Genomic DNA, 15,447 nt, shown 5'->3' on the forward strand with positions numbered 1-15,447 from the left:
AGAGAGAACTCTGATAGAATTAATATAATCAACAATTCAAAAGCAAACTATATATTTAAGTGTAGTTTAAAATTGGAAATATCAACTACACCCCCAAAAAGTATATAGAAGAAAGGAGCTAGTGTTATTACAGGGAAAACTAGGAATTGGAAAATTATTAAAAGACTATGTATTAAAATTAATTAATAAAAAGAGGGGTAGGCAAAGAAAAAAAGATGGACAATAGGTAAAGGCAGGAAAAGTCTATGGAATGAGATACAAGAAATATGTCTCTCAGGGAAAGACAAAACAGTCAGTGAAAAAAAAGAAAACCCATCTGCATTTCTTCCTTGCTGATGAGGAGGATAGATATAGTCTGGATCCCTGCAGGATAGCCAGTATCTGGCCCTAAGAGTTCAGTCCAGGGTTGCTCTGATGTGTTCACTGCTGGTTTCTTACCTGCAATTGCCCTCTGAGTGCCACCTGGCACAGTGCTGCACTATGATTCTGAGTGGCTCCAGGAGTTTCAGTAGCTGCAGGTGTAAGACAGTGGCTCTGGGAGGCAGGTCAGATTCCAGCACATAGCATCAGCTGCAGGGAACAGAGTAGCTTCTACCATGCAGCAGTGCCCGTGGCAGGGGTGCAATGTTGCTCTGAATGCCAGAAGCAGTTGGGAGCTCAGGAACACGGGTTGCCAGCTCCTCCTAAGTATGCTGGCCCACAGCTCTAGGTATGGGGTGTGGAGAGCATTCCCTGCAAAGCTTGTGCTCTCCACCCTAATACACAGGGTGGGGCTCAGGTCATGGTGTAGCCTCAGGCTTGCCCCCAGGTAGGATTTCTTATCTCCACTCAAGTATGCCAGGCAGGTACTCCACTTGTGGGTGACACTCGACACACAGCTTGCAATATCCATGCTTGTAGTTCTGTGACTACAGATCTGAGTTGAAGTCCCTACTACTTTTCTGATTCTTAAAATGGTCATTTGCTTAGCTAATGGAGTTGAGGAGGTCTTTGGGGTTGGAGGTATAAAAAATCAAGGTCTTGTGCTCTTCCCAGATGGGGGATTTATCTTAAAGGCTCTCCTAGGTAGACTCCCCTGGACTCACTCATGGCACTGGTGAGTGGGCAAGGAAGTACAGAGAACCCCTTCTTGGGCTTCTGCTTGCTGTGTGGGACACAGACCTCCTGTCCCAAACTTCACTTATGCCGAGCGACAGTCTGTGTGCCTGTGAGGTTTCCTGGGGGAACTTTCTTCTTTTCTTTTTCTTGCAGTCCCACTGACACCTCAGTGTCCCCCTCGCATACCATTTTGCAGCACTCTAAAGCAGGGTCCTTTGTTTCTTTTGGAGATCTAGAGTTGGATACATCAGGTTTCCCCTGGTCTCTGTCTACTCCTTACTTGTGCCCTTCCTTGTCTATCTAAACTGCCTGCTTTTCCTTGTAGCCTAAGGTTCTATTTCAGATTTCTGGAGACACAGAGAAGCGGTAGATATCTCTAATTCATCATCTTAGCTCTCCTCATGATTTTCTTCATAGCCCAATTTAAAAAAACATTGAGAATTATAGAATTTTTCCATCCCTTTGAAAATTGGCTTCTAATCGATTGCCTTATGAGCACAGGTCATAAGTGGAAGGATGCTGATGTGCTGTGTTTTTCAATATTACTTTATGTGTGTATCCCAGATTTCTTGTTTTTCTTCTTTTGGTCTTTTTTAGCATATATTGACTGTACAAAAGAACTGGTTTCCTTGAGACATTTTCCGTTATGCATATAATGTACTTTGATAAGTAAACAAATCAAGAAGCATATATATTTGGATAACACTATATAGCTCTTCTGTCAAAAAATGAGCCAGAAGAAGTTGGCAGGTTTGGCAGTTTCTGAGAGGTTGGTATTAAAATCTTCAAATGAAGGTATTGATCTGTCCATATGTCCCTATAATAGTTGTGTAATGTACTCTGAAACTGAATCATTTGATTAGCGCTGGTTGCAAGCATTCTACCTTCTCAACTGGTTACTCTCTTGTAACATCTCTCTTTGCCCTTATGTAACTTATTCTCACCTTAAATTCCATTTTGCCTCAACATGTAGAACAAGTTTTCTCCCTTTTCATTCATTTCTTCCATGCAAAATTTTCTACCCTTTTATTTTCAAACTCTTTGCATCTGTTTGCTTTAAGTATGTGCCAAGTAAACAATACAATGTCAGAATTTTAAAAATCCATCCTCCACACAGCAGCCAGGTGATCTTTCAAACACATGAATGAGATGCTATCACTTCCCTTCTAAGATCCTTACCATGGCCTCCTATGTCTCCTGGAGTAAATGCTAAATCCCCTTACTTCCTTCTGGGGCCCTGCAGCACTCCTCCCTCTTGAGGGCACCCCCTTGTCCAGCACTTTCAGCCCAGGCCACCGGCCCATCTCTTGGTGCCTTCAGCCCCTGATCATTCTTGCAGGAACAGCCCTGGTGTCCTATTACCTGCACTACCCCTCCTCTATCTTTGCATGATTGTTTGCTGCTCCTCTTTTAGGCCTCAGCTCAAATGTTACCTCTATTTGGAGGCCCCTCCTCAGCATTCATCTAAAGGGTTCTCACCTGTCAGGGCTGCATGGAGCCTGCTGTTTTCTGCATGTTACTCCCCTTCCTCAGAAAGTGTCTCTTTACTTAGGACCCCAAGCTCCATGACATCAGAGACCTCATCTGTTAGCTACTGCTATTGCCCCAGCACTTAGAGTAGATTCTATTGAACTGTTATCCAAAAGAACATTTGTGCAGTAAATTCTTAGAAGAATGAGTAGTTGGAGTATTACAAGTAATGTACAGACATGGAATTTTCATAGCAATGGCAAAGAATTTGCTCCCTTTCCCTGCTTCAATCCCCCACTTCAAGATGCAGACGACCAGGGTAAGTGTCTCTTGCCAGCCTCATCTGTCTCTGCAGATGCATGCTTCCTTGAAAACCAAAACCCACAGAGCTCCTGAGGGGGCCTTCCACCCAACTCAACCCAGAACTCCCCCATTTCATGGTTAAATATTTATTAGGTTTACTTTAATCAGAAATAAATACAGGATTGAGCAAAATGTAATGCATCCCACTTACAAGTCCCCATGAATGCTCCCCGAAAGTTCCAGTCACACTGGTCACAACATAAACAACACAGGAGATACTAAACAGACATCTGGAGCCAGGAGGTTGCCTGCCTGGAGGTAGAAGTCACTCTCCTCAGTGTAACAACCTTTCTCATGAGCTGGCTGGTTTCTCTGAAACAGCCCTAGGGGAGTGTAAGGAACCACAAATGTTTCCACGTCTAAACACTTGGAGTCTGATGATACAGAAAGTCCTCTAAATGCATATGCACATTCCACTCATAGGCTGAGGTCAAGGCTGTGGAATGTGCACACAGTCACAGACATACCACATGCACGTACCCTCCTCCACGGAACAGTGAGTCATACATCCGTCTGTGGCTACCTCCCTTCCCAGGCAGGATCCAGCTCTGGCTTGGACCAAAGCTTCCCCTTCTCCCCCTTCTCAAGATGCCCTGCACCTCTCCCTTGTCTCACAATTGAATAAGGCAGAATTCAGCAGGCCTGGCTCCCCCTTCATGGGGCATGGCATTCTTATTCACATGGATGTCAGACCCTTCTTAGGGTAAAATGCAGACTGAGTTCATGCTTTACAATGGATTGGATCAGTTTCCTTTTGAAATGATTTTACCCATTCTTACCTCCTCAGTCCAGCAGCCCTAATGCAGATCCACAGGAACATGAACCCCTGGGTGGCCATCACCTGCCCCCTGTCCTGTGTTAGCTGTGAGTGCTGGCTCCCTCCTCACCCACTGTTCCATTAGCCATTGATCTGTTCTTCTTCCTGTCTCCTCTCTGAGCACGCTGCTGAGGGCTAGGGCTTGTTCATTTTTTTCTGGCCTGACACTTGACATAGGATTTTACTCAACCCCTTCTGAGACCATCCTGAAGGAATAAAGGTGACTTTGCATAGGCCAGAACCCCAGGCTGGAGAAGCCCTTTTGGCTCTGTGGACAGCTGTGCCATCAGTCCCAGGAGCTCATGCCTTTGCACTGCCACCTGCCTTCCCCCAGCAGCCTCCCTCTCTCCCATGTGCCTTCCTAGAGTAGGGCGGCCACCTGATTGCTGCCCTGCCTGTGTGGATTTGATACCAGGATGCTCAAAGCTCCTCCTGGCTCAGAGCTAATAAATCTCTCAGGCCAGTGGTTAGTGTCACATGTCCCTTAGAAAGAGAGGTGGTGTGTCCCCAAGGTATCCCAGGGCTGGTGAAGGCAGCTCTGTCAGGGACTTCCCTGTTGACCCAAACTGTCTGCAGCTGCAGCCTTCGGCTCATCTTCCTTGAGCCTTTCTCAGATGCAAGTTCTCCCAGGGATACAGAATGGGGCAGTCCCCACTGATTGCTGAAGAACAGTTCATGAGCACTTTCTTGTGAGTGTCCTTGTCCTCCCTTATACTGGGTGTGCACACAAACACATGCACGGGCACACACGTGTGCACGCGCGCGCGCGCGCACACACACACACACACACACACACACACACACACACTGGGTTCTCACGAATGTTGTCTCATCGTCATGAGTCAACACGTTGTGGTATTGCTGCATTGATCAGACACCAGGGAGGAGCTCCTTTGGTCATGAGGCAGAGAAAAGACTCACATTGGAGTCTCCATGTGGCTTCTCTTGGCCTCTGGAAGATGTGAGGTGTCCAGGGACCAGAGAACTCAGCCTTTCACAGGATCATAGGTGACAGTCAGAAAACTGCTGTCCTTTGGATGCCAGCCAGGGCCTCTGTCCTCTGGCTAGTCTTCGAAGTAGGGTGGTGCAGAGAAGAATGAACTCTTCCGCTTGCTCCCGCTGTACATGAGGGACATGCTCTTTTTCTTCCTGTCAAAGGGGCTGGTGTCATCCGTGGTGAGGGACAGGTAGGATACGATGCTTTCCCGAAGGCCATAGCTGAAGAGGGACTCATCCACCCCAAGCGGGTTCTCCGCTCCCTCTGGGTCCTCCTGCAGTCTGTGAGTGGGAAAACAGGAGCAGAGGAAGGGAATGAAGAGACCGACATGGACAGAGGAGGGGATGCAGGACAAAGAATTAGAAAGTGAAGAAAGAAAAAAAAGAGCCTGGTTAACCTCCCTGTAACTTATTGTTCCAATGCAGGTTCTTACATCTGTGTGCTGTGTGATCTTAGACAAATCACTTCACTTTTCTGAACTACTATTTTTTCAAATGGCTGAAACTTCCAATTATAACTCTTAGTGAACAGGTCTTTATGATATTTAAAAGGAAGAATAGTTCGATTAATTCTGAGCGCTGATTTTCTTTGAATTTGTCAATGGGATCTCTGGAGCCATGTTCAAGTGATAAGATACCCCAATCACAAACTACAGACATGCACCTTACAATCCCTTAGCTGACAGTTGAATAAAGAGAACAAAATAGCGGAAGATTGTTTTTCTCTTAGAATTTTGCTGTTGTGTGTGGGTTTAAAATCCCATTAAATTTGTACAAGATTTATTTGTGTAAATAATGACTTAATAATTAGATAGAGGAAGGTAGTATATTTCTGCTAGAAAATGTGCTGTTCACACTGACTAGTGACTCTAAATGCTTTCAAGAACAGGTGGACAGTGAGTCTTGGTGGGAAGTTGCCACACTCTGCATCATATGGAAGCTGGGTCTGTGGAACTCCAAGAGTCTGCACCTGTCTGGGTTGTCCCTGGCCATGGGTTCATGTGCCAGGCTCACACAGTCTTTTTCTCAGATATTTATGGAGGACATAAACACACACACACACACACATACACACACACACACACACACACACACACACACACACACACACACACACACACCTGGGCACTCTCTTCCAGTTGAAGGTCTTCTGGCGCAAGGTGACAGGCGAGCTGGGGGCCCTCACTGCTGGAGTGGGTGTGTTCTGTGTCAGGCAGGGAGTGGTAAGCACACAGCACAGGCCATCAGCCACCTCTGTGGAGTGAAGCAGACAGAGATCAGGGACCTGGGTTGCCACAGTCAGTGTGGAGTGTGGGCCTGAGACACACTCCAGCCTGGCCCCCAGTCTGTTGGCCTGGGAAAACTAGGCTAGGATGTGGAAAGGGCATGGTAGGGAGTGGCAAGGCTGGGGGGAGTCACGCATCCAGGTGTTTGGCAAGTGTTATTGCACTCCAATGATCCATGTTCTGTACATAGCTAGGCAAATGAAACAGTAGGTTTTGGATCCAGAGTCACCCAAACCTGGGATTGAGTTTCAGCTGTGCCTGATGCAGGATGATCTGGAACCTCTGAACCTCCCTTTCCATTGCAGAGTGAGGGGAATGAGGGAACCAGAGAGAACAGCTGACAGAGGCCCACAGGAGGGCAGTGGTTTCACAGCAGGCCAGATTCCATCTAAATATACTGAAACTGTGTGTAAGAATGGGTGGGGCCTGGGCCCATGTGTAATGCAGATGTCCCTAAAGCATGCAAAGAAGTGTTTAGAAGAGCAAGCGGAGTGGGTCAAACTCATCTGTAGGAAGAAAGCAAGACAGAGGAACGAAGGAAGGAAGGGGAGTAAGAAGAGGGGAGGGAGAGAAAGAGGAAGAGGAGTGTGTTTGGGGGGGTAGGGGGGAGTGAAGAGAGCAGAAACAGTATGAAGACACAGGAATGAGGTAGGAGAGAAGCAAAGATAAAGACACAAGAGAGGGAATGTGAAGTATGAGAGAGTAAGAAAGCCCCCTTCAGCCCTGGGAACTCCTGCAGAAAGAGAATGAAAGTTCAGTGAACCCATTTCTCTGCCCCTTGGCTCCTTTGGCATATCTAAGCCTATGGCCTCAGGTCTCCCAGATCATTGAGAACACAGAGATGTGGTCCCCATATGTCATATCCTCCCTGCCCATATTCTCAGGAGCAACTTTGGCCCATGCTTTCCTGAGCCCCTGAGAGACTAAGGCAAGTCTATGTCCTCAATCTGAGGTACCAATGCTCCCCCGGTCCTAGGAGAGACACTGTGGCCTGGGATGTGATATGTGCAGCTGGACTCCAGTAGGGCTAGGCCATCCTGGTCTCAGGTCACTCATTATCAAGTTTTAGAGAACACATCATAGTTCTTTTGCCACCACCCAACCCCATCCACCAGCTGATTTGTGGAGCTCTTGGATGTCTTTTCCCCAGAATAAAAGGAAACTGTCTAGGAAGTACACAGTGCTTGGCCAAGGTGGCAACCCCACTCCTGTTGCTGGTTTCTAGAAGATTTCACTCTGAGCCTAGGTGGGCACACTGGAGGGATAGGAGGTGGGAAGCTGACGTCAAAGGAAGTATGGTTGGATCTCAATCTACAGTAATTATCTCCCCAGGAGGGGAGGAGATCAGAAATCAGCCTAGAAACATCAGCAGTGCTCTGCAGTACAGTGAAGCACACTCTGAGAGCACCCTGCAGTAGCTGGGTCACACTTGGGGTGGAAACTAAATGGTGTGGAGCAAATGGAGTCACAGTCACAAGCACGGGACAGGCGCCAAGGGCTGAGCCGGCCTCACTCATTTCATTTCTCAACTTTGCCTCAACATTGTGCAGTTGGAATTTTGTACCCATTTTGGGTTAAGAAGACAGAGGATCCTGGGTGGAGCCACTTGCTAAGGGTGACAGAAATGTGACCGATATTCCCATCTCATTGACTCTGATCCAGTTACACATTCTGAAAATAGGGCTTTGCCTCTTGAATGGAGGTGATGCCTACTCTGTGTCTCAGGTGAGACACACCGTCTCACTCACTCATCCACAATCCACACAGCTGCCAGCTGCTCCTTGCTCTGAACCCTGGACTCCAGCCTCTCTGCATTCAGGGGCCCCATTTTCCCCTTTATATCTCTTTGCTGTTCTGGCCAGATTTAGAAGAGGCACAAGAAGCATTCTAGGTTTTCAGATCCTCCCCAATTATTCACAGAGGTGAGCCAATGGCTGCACCCCATAAATCCATGCAATGGCCAGGAGCATCTTTCTGGAAGGCACTAATTCTGCTCCAGTGCAAGGTCCTCCTGTTGGTCCAGCAGCTCAGGTGGACTTGGGGGTTCCTGGCCTTTCAGCCTCGTGGCCTCCTGGTCCCTAAGAGCTCTGCTGAGTAGCATTTGTTTCATGTTTGCTGTTGTCTATGCAAAACTTCTGGTCTGCACACCCCTCAGATGATTGCTATTAAGAGCCAAATACCACAACCAACTTGTATGTGTACCCAGCAGAGGCTGTTTCCAGGACTCCCTTCCTCTTTCAGTTTTAGCTAGCTGCTAGGTTTCCAGTTAGCACAGAAGCAATATTTGTTATCATTTTTTTTTGCATCCACCATACGCCATGCTGTGCTAGGCTGGACATGGTGCATGAAGGATTTCATTTAGTAATCATACAGTGCTCTGTGAAGAACTGTTCTCGCCCACCTTCCATGAATGAAAACTGAAGCTGTGAGAGGTGGAGGCCCTGCCCAAGAGCTCCCACAGCTCAGAGCCAAGTTTAGACCTGCTTCTCCCAGCAACCCTTGCTCCTTTACACCTGCTGCTTGTCAGAGGTGGGCTCCTTTGCTTCTTCAATTTAAGACTCCAAATCCTAAAGAATTCTGGCAAAGCTTGCCCATGGGTGGAAGATCAGGCATTCTGAACCCAGAAGAAGGAAGATGCTAATAAAGCCAGATCTGCTCTTCAATTCCTCCCTCCAGTAGGGCAGAGGAAAAGAAGAGAAAGAAGCAATTCCATCCAGGAAAAGCAGCTGCCATTCATTAGGTGCTCTAGGTAAGGTGCCAGGAGGCCCTGTCCTTTGCACCTTCCACACACTAGCCCCATGATTGTCACTATATCCCTAGAAGGTAGGAGCAATTTATTTCTGCACAGCACAGGAAGAAAGTGAGACACAAAGAGGCAAATAGCCAAAGAAGGCCTAGTTTCCATGAGCAGACCTGGAATATAGCCACAGAGGGGTCAGAACCAGTGTTTGGAAACTCAGCCAGCCAACTGTTTCCAATTTGTCCCTTGTCATAGGGTAAAATTCCAACTCTTAAACTGGCATCCAAGGCTTTCACAGTCTAACTCAATGTTCTCCCTCTGGCTCCATCACCACCATGCAATTCTGCCTCCATACTGGATGATGCGCTCCATCATGGTTGGCCAGGAAAACTTGGACATCTCTCCTGGGCCCAGGAAGGATACACAGATGAACACAATATAATTCCTAGTTTTTGGGAGCTTGTCATCAAACAGACTATCCCACAATGAACTGTGCCACATGGTGGATCTACCAGGGTGCTAGAGAGAGAAGCCCCTGGCATGTTCTGGGTCAGAGAAGATGGACAGCTAATCTTAATCCCTGTGATGTGTCATGTTAGCCTTGAAGGTTGAAGAGGATTTTGACAAGCAAAAAAGGGAAAATGAGAGGCATTTCAGCACAAAGCCCCAGAGTCCTGAAAGTGTAGTGCCACATAATTGGGGTACAAACTGACTGTGGTTATGCATACAGGGGCTTCTAGGTCTGTTTTATTTATAGACAGAGAGAGGGCTGACTTGAGATGTGGTACCTTGTGTTTTCTAAGCAGCACTCACAGGCAGTGTGGTTTGGTCTAAAGTTTACACTCTGAATGAACATGTGAAGAAGTCAGGATGGCAGAAAGCAGGAGACAATCTCTAGCTTTTCTTGGTGCCCAGAGCCACAGCCTAGACTACAGTGGGTGCTCAGAAGTGCAGAGGGCTTGCTCCACAGCCCACTGCTTCTTACCTGAATAGTGGTTCACCAGGTCCTCCAGGCACTGGAAAGTGAGTCTTGGTGAGATGTAGTACCAGTTGTTGGGCAGGCGGAAGATGCGGTAGTGTTTCACCTGTCTGTGCCTCACCGACAGCGAATAGAAACCTGAGAGAGGTGACAGGGAGTTAATAGCATCCACATGTCTCCACCCGAATGTGCCAGGTGAGCAGCCCACCTCCACCAAGGCAGAGAGCTGCTCACCTTGGGTCACCAAGGGACACTAGGACATATTACTTGTGTGAGCGGGAGCCCCTCCACAGCTGGAATTTCTCTTAGGTGAAGCTACTGCTTAAAGCCCTCAGCATGCTACCTCACGTTCTCCTAAATGTACTGGTAATGACCTTGCTGACACAGGTCTCCAAGCTGTCTCTCTTGCTGTTTGAGAAGACGTTTGGGGTGTCCCTGCGACTCCAGAGGCGGCACTCATGGCCTACAGCTTGGCTGCTGCCTTGGATCAGTTTCTGTGGTCCTTGAACCCTTCCCGAGTGCTCACGGAGAAGTGTTAACTTCTCCTTCAGCCCCTTTCCGCCAGTGCCACCGCAGCACATATCAGTGGAACTCACTGTTATGCCACCTTCCCTGTCTCGACTTAAATTTGGTTTTCTTAGAAATGTGGAACAAATGGCTGTTAGGATGTTGATGTGAAAGGCATCATTTCTCCTTCAGTGTCATTAATGGCCCAACACGGGTTGGTAAGAGAACCCAGCATGTACCATCCTCTCTTACAGCCTCTGTTTCCCTGAGTGGAAAAGGCGAGAACTGGACTGAGGTCATGTTTAAGTGTCCCTCTGTTCCATCCTCTGGGGTCTCTGGAGTGCAACTTTCAAAAGGTAGTGAGAGGGGGCAGTGATGATGTCCCTGGGGTCTGTGCTGGGCAGAGGTTAAGCCACTTTGAGCAATAACTCTCTGCCCATTCTCATGAAGGCTAGCAGGGACTGTCCCCATGTGTTGTATTGACAGAGAAAGCACCCTGAGTGAGGAGTACAGAGCACACTGCTTACAGACAGCAGCCCTGGGTGTGGCCTCCTGGCCTATCATGAGGGGCCTGCAGACCTGGCTGTACTCTGGCCTGCTCACTGAACCACTGATAGTGCGACTTCTATGGGAACTGGATGAGTACGGCATCCGGGTCTAGGGGGCAAGTGGAAAACCATCAGAACTTTGCATACCCAGGAGTGGAGCAGATCTTCCCTGGCGGGTGGTATTTTTCCACTGAGCTGTGGTGCCCTGTGGACCTCCCTGCCTTTGACCAGCCCATCCTAGGAGGCTATGAGTCTGGAGGTCCCACCTCCAGGGACTCCTGGGACATGCACAAGGCCTCTTGCCTCTGCTTTCATCTTGCTCTCCCCCTGCACATTCAGGTTGTCCTAGGATTTTTAAAATCACATATGTACAGCCCCTGCTTCCCACAGCCTGGCTGCCACTCTTCTTGGCAATGCCTCCAGCTCCAGGTGGCCCACCACTTAGTAGGTGGCCAGGAAATAGTCCTCCCGATGCTCTTTTTTCTTCTCTGACAGCAAGTGAGCAAGAAGCTGGCTGAGAACTTAAAGGTCTCCTGTATTTAAAAAGTTGTAGTGATTACAAATGATTAGAGGCCTACCTCCTAAGTATTTTTGGCCCCTGTGACTTAAAGACCTGACTGTACCCCCAGCACAGAGCTAAGTGCTCTCCTACCATGAACCCCAAGCTGTAAATGAGGGAACATGGCTCAGAGAAGAGGTAGTCGCTTAGTAATTCATGGCTGAAACTAGGTTTTGGGACCCTGGCTCTGAGCTACAGAAGGGACTCGCTACTTCTGTGTTTACTGACACAGGAAGCTATAACGATAAGGATCATGGTGAGTGTGCAAGCACCGGCATCTGCTTGGCCTCATTCTCTACACTGTTTCATGTCATCGTGGGGCACAGAGGGAACTGGTGTGGAGGGCCTTGGTGTGTAGAAAGAACACCACAACTGTTATCTCATTTGAATATCACCACAACTCTACAAGGGAGGGGCTTTCTGTCCATGTCACAGATGAGAAAACTGAGTTCAGAGAAGTAAATAACCTGCCTACGCACAAAGCCAGAGAACACAGGTTGGGCCTACAACAGCACCCACGTTCTGTGCACCCAGCCTGCTGACCACACCCAGCATTCGGTTTTGTTCTCAGTCGATGGAAAATTTTCCAACAGGAGTCAAGGGCTGCTCTCTCTTGGGCATGGCCTGTGGCAGAGCCCAGCCAGGCTGTTCCCTGTCTCCAGGCCTCTGGACCGCGTGGATCCATTTGTGTGTGCATGGTAGAGGAGGCAGATGAAGTCATGTGTGGAGACACAGCAGCTTACCTTTCTTGGTCTCACTCTCTCTGATCATGAAGGAGCCAATCTTTGTGTCTGGCAGCTGCAGCAGCTCCTCTGCCTTGTCCCTGCTCAGCCCTTCGAACAGCCAGCTGGGAAGGAAAAAGACAGCTATGAGCGGCCTGGGCCCTGCCATGGAAATCAAGACCAGCTAACTTAAGAGCTAGTATATGGTTAAGATCCATTTACTATAAATCTGCTGCAGTTACAAAGAGGAAAGATGTCAACTGACCATTCATTCATTCAACAATTCATTCATTCATTCATACATATTTACAACCTTTAAAATAAAATGCTCCAAGAACCCATTTCGTGCCAGGTGTTAGGTAGTGATGACACAAGGTATATGGGACCTTTTATTTATTTAGCCTGTTTCTCAAATGTCAGTTGGAATGTGTCTGTGCCTTTTTAGATAATACATGTGTATTACAAAATGTTGCCATGAACCTTTGTGACATTTTGTCTGACATGGGGCCTTTACACTCAATGGTGCACACCCTCCCTGCCCCCTCTCTTTGTTAGGTTTTTCTTGGTGTCCAGGGCATCATGTATGGTACAGAACTGTGATGACTGAGTGGACACTCACTCTCTGAGGAATAAGAGGTGGTGCATGGCTCCCCCAGAGAAGCCCCACGTGGTGCTTTTCTCATTTCCTCCTGGCCTTCGCTGTCCTGAGGTGTTTAAACACAATTGTCATTGCACCATGCATATGTGTTTCTTGCTTTTTACAGTTAATGGTTAAGAAAAAGAAATTTGGCCCAGTGTATGTGACAAATGTTCATTCAAGTCCTTTCATAAAGTCCCACTTACAAAGATAAAGGTAACAAAATAGTAGCAGCAGCCATGTAGGAAACTGGTTATTTTAGCGCATTGCCTACTGTCATGCCCATATGAAATCAAGTGCTCATCTCCACTCCCCACAGCAGGTGGCCTTGTCTCTCTTTCACAGTAGAGCTTGTGGAGGCCCGGGGAGAAGATGAAGTCATTTATCCAGGTTGTCATGTCAGCAATGAGGGAAATTAGACCTATAATTCCATAGCCACTATAACTCATTGTCTCTCTTTCAAGTCTGTGTTGTAGGAATGTCATTGCCTCTACTAAATTGTCTGTCTCGTGGGATGCCCACCACCCCAGCGCCTCCCCACCCCTAGCTCCACTGCCCTCAATGTGAAGGCACTGATGCATGTTCCCTGCCCCTGATTTGGAAGTGGCAAGAGACTCGGGTCTCCTTCATGGGTCCACCTTTGCCATCCTAAGTGTAGAAGTGGTTTCTGGTACTCATGATTAAGATCACTAATACTACTATCAAATGCTCTGAATTCTGGTCTTCCAGTGGAAGCAGTGGTTCATTTCCAGGCATGTGGTGGCAGGGATGTGAAGTTATTCATTATTTATATCATGCTGTTTGCATCCCTCCTTCTTCTTTCCTCTTTGCTATGCCTTGTACTCTGAGGTCTGACCTTGATAGGTGAGGAGACTGTTGCTGGACTGAGTCATTTTTCCAAAGCCTCTCCATGACATAAGGGAAGCCAGGTTAAGAGCCCAGGTGTGCTGCATGTCAGAGCCTCCCAGGAGGCCACGAGGCTGCACCTGCACAGCTGCAGGAGAAGCGATGGATGGTATTCGCTTCTTACCTGCCTAGCCTGATGCCTGGCACTCCTCCTGTGCTTGACCTCTCTGTTTGTCAAGGTGGCAGTGTGCATTTTCTGTGCTTCTGGATAAGTCTTTGATAGGAATCCAGCTAACATTTATCCAGCGTATGCTGTAATGTCTGGCCTTGCTCCAAGAGCTACCCAGATATCATCCACACCCCATTTCCCTGGAAACCTGTATGCGATCCTATTATGATGCATAATTGTCTTCCTTGTTCTATACTGTGCTGTTTTGGCAACTGTGGAAAGAAAACTGATGAGATGTAGAAAGTTGAGTAGCTGGTTCAGTGTCATAAGGGCAATAAGTGATGGTGTTTGAATCTCCACAGACTGACTTTTAGCTGCTAGACTGTGCTGTGTCCTGTGCTAACAATACCTGACTTGTCAGTGCTGTGTTCCAGGGGCACCATGGTCAAGTCAGAAGGTTCAGCTTCCATCATTTTATTGCTGGGGAAATTGAGTCCCAGGATTAGGACTGCATTGTTCCTGATGGTCTGGACAGGGGTGAGAATGTCCCCAATCAACCAATCCCTTCCTTTCCCTATATCATGCTGAAATATCTCTGTCATCTCATGATGACATAGAAATCATGATTAATGATGCTAATTGAGAAATGTACTCACCCGTGGTAAACTCTGGCCACACATATTCCAGGAATGTAGCTCTCCCGGCCAGTGCTAAGAGACATGGCTTTCCACCAGCCCCCTTCACTGTGAGAACAGAATGCACAGGAACAGGTGGGTAAGTAAATGGCAAAGCAAACCTGTCCAGGCAGCAGATTTAACCCAAGGCACCATGGGGCATTGCTTTTTAAAGGTCTGTCACTGGTCATGTTGTGAATCTCTCCACCTGAAAATTTGGTTTGTAAAGCATGCGTATCCAGTCGACAACCATCCCCCCTCCACCCTAAAGATACATTAGAAACCTCCCCACATGCCAGCAATGGCCACCCTTCAGGGATCAGTGGCTGATGTCCTCAACTAATGTTCATAGTTGGAAGCTTTAAAATAATAAATGTTTTCTGTGTTGTTTTATACCCTGAAGTATAACCAAAGACTATACCTATGTATCAACAAGGATTTAAATAAAAGGTGCTTAGAGTCCCTAGTTTGTCCTATGGACTGTTTGGAATTAGACCAGAGACAGCAGGAATAGAAGCCAATACTGTTTGTTTATCATCAAAATTGTTTTCAGACCCTGGGTTCTCCTTCTAGCTTGTCTTGGTATATAACATTACATGTGTGGTGAGAGAGGAGGCCAGGAAAGGAAACAGAATTTGAGTCCTAAAGGGTCTTGAAAACCCAGTCAAGGAATTTAAAATGTGTATAGCAGGCAATGGGGAACCATTGAAGGTTTTAGAGTGCTGGAATATTAAGGGGTGGGAGTCATAGAAGGGGTCAAATTTCTCACATTACAGTAGGGCCAGAGCCTATGTGAAACCGGACAAGAGTAGCTAAAAATCTAATGTTTCCCATCCAAACTGAGTTCATCATGTTTTGAAGTCTATAAAAGTTTTGAAAAGCTAAAAGCTAACTTACTCAGAAATCACACGCAGCTTCTCTCCTCGGCGGAATATCGGGGGGCTGATGTCAGGAGAGGGGTAGTCAGTCAGCACAGCTAGGAAGTCACTCTCCAGTCCTGGGAAGCAAAGCAAAGGAGTGTTTTGACTCAGCAGGA

The 15,447-nt window shown here is 47.5% G+C and overlaps 2 protein-coding genes across 5 annotated transcripts in view; one reads left to right on the forward strand and one right to left on the reverse strand.

Annotated features, from left to right (window-relative positions):
* The window catches only part of Tg (thyroglobulin), a 222,818-nt gene that overhangs the window by 135,531 nt on the left and 71,840 nt on the right, over positions 1 to 15,447 (forward strand). The window lies entirely within an intron of this gene.
* The window catches only part of Sla (Src like adaptor), a 62,063-nt gene continuing 48,787 nt past the window's right edge, over positions 2,172 to 15,447 (reverse strand). For 2 of the 4 annotated variants that reach the window (XM_074069259.1, XM_074069260.1), the window contains 6 exons: positions 15,309 to 15,408; positions 14,394 to 14,480; positions 12,107 to 12,210; positions 9,756 to 9,887; positions 5,866 to 5,998; positions 2,175 to 5,026 (listed from right to left, as the gene is read on the reverse strand). In XM_074069259.1, coding sequence (XP_073925360.1) covers positions 4,813 to 5,026; positions 5,866 to 5,998; positions 9,756 to 9,887; positions 12,107 to 12,210; positions 14,394 to 14,480; positions 15,309 to 15,408 — 770 coding nt within the window. In that variant the 3' untranslated portion in view covers positions 2,175 to 4,812. Of the gene's footprint in view, positions 5,027 to 5,865; positions 5,999 to 9,755; positions 9,888 to 12,106; positions 12,211 to 14,393; positions 14,481 to 15,308; positions 15,409 to 15,447 lie in introns of all 4 variants that reach the window. The other 2 variants (XM_020184769.2, XM_074069261.1) reach the window with 2 other exon arrangements.

The sequence above is a fragment of the Castor canadensis genome, chromosome 3 (assembly GCF_047511655.1).
Source record: "Castor canadensis chromosome 3, mCasCan1.hap1v2, whole genome shotgun sequence".
NCBI classification, from domain to species: Eukaryota; Metazoa; Chordata; class Mammalia; order Rodentia; family Castoridae; genus Castor; species Castor canadensis.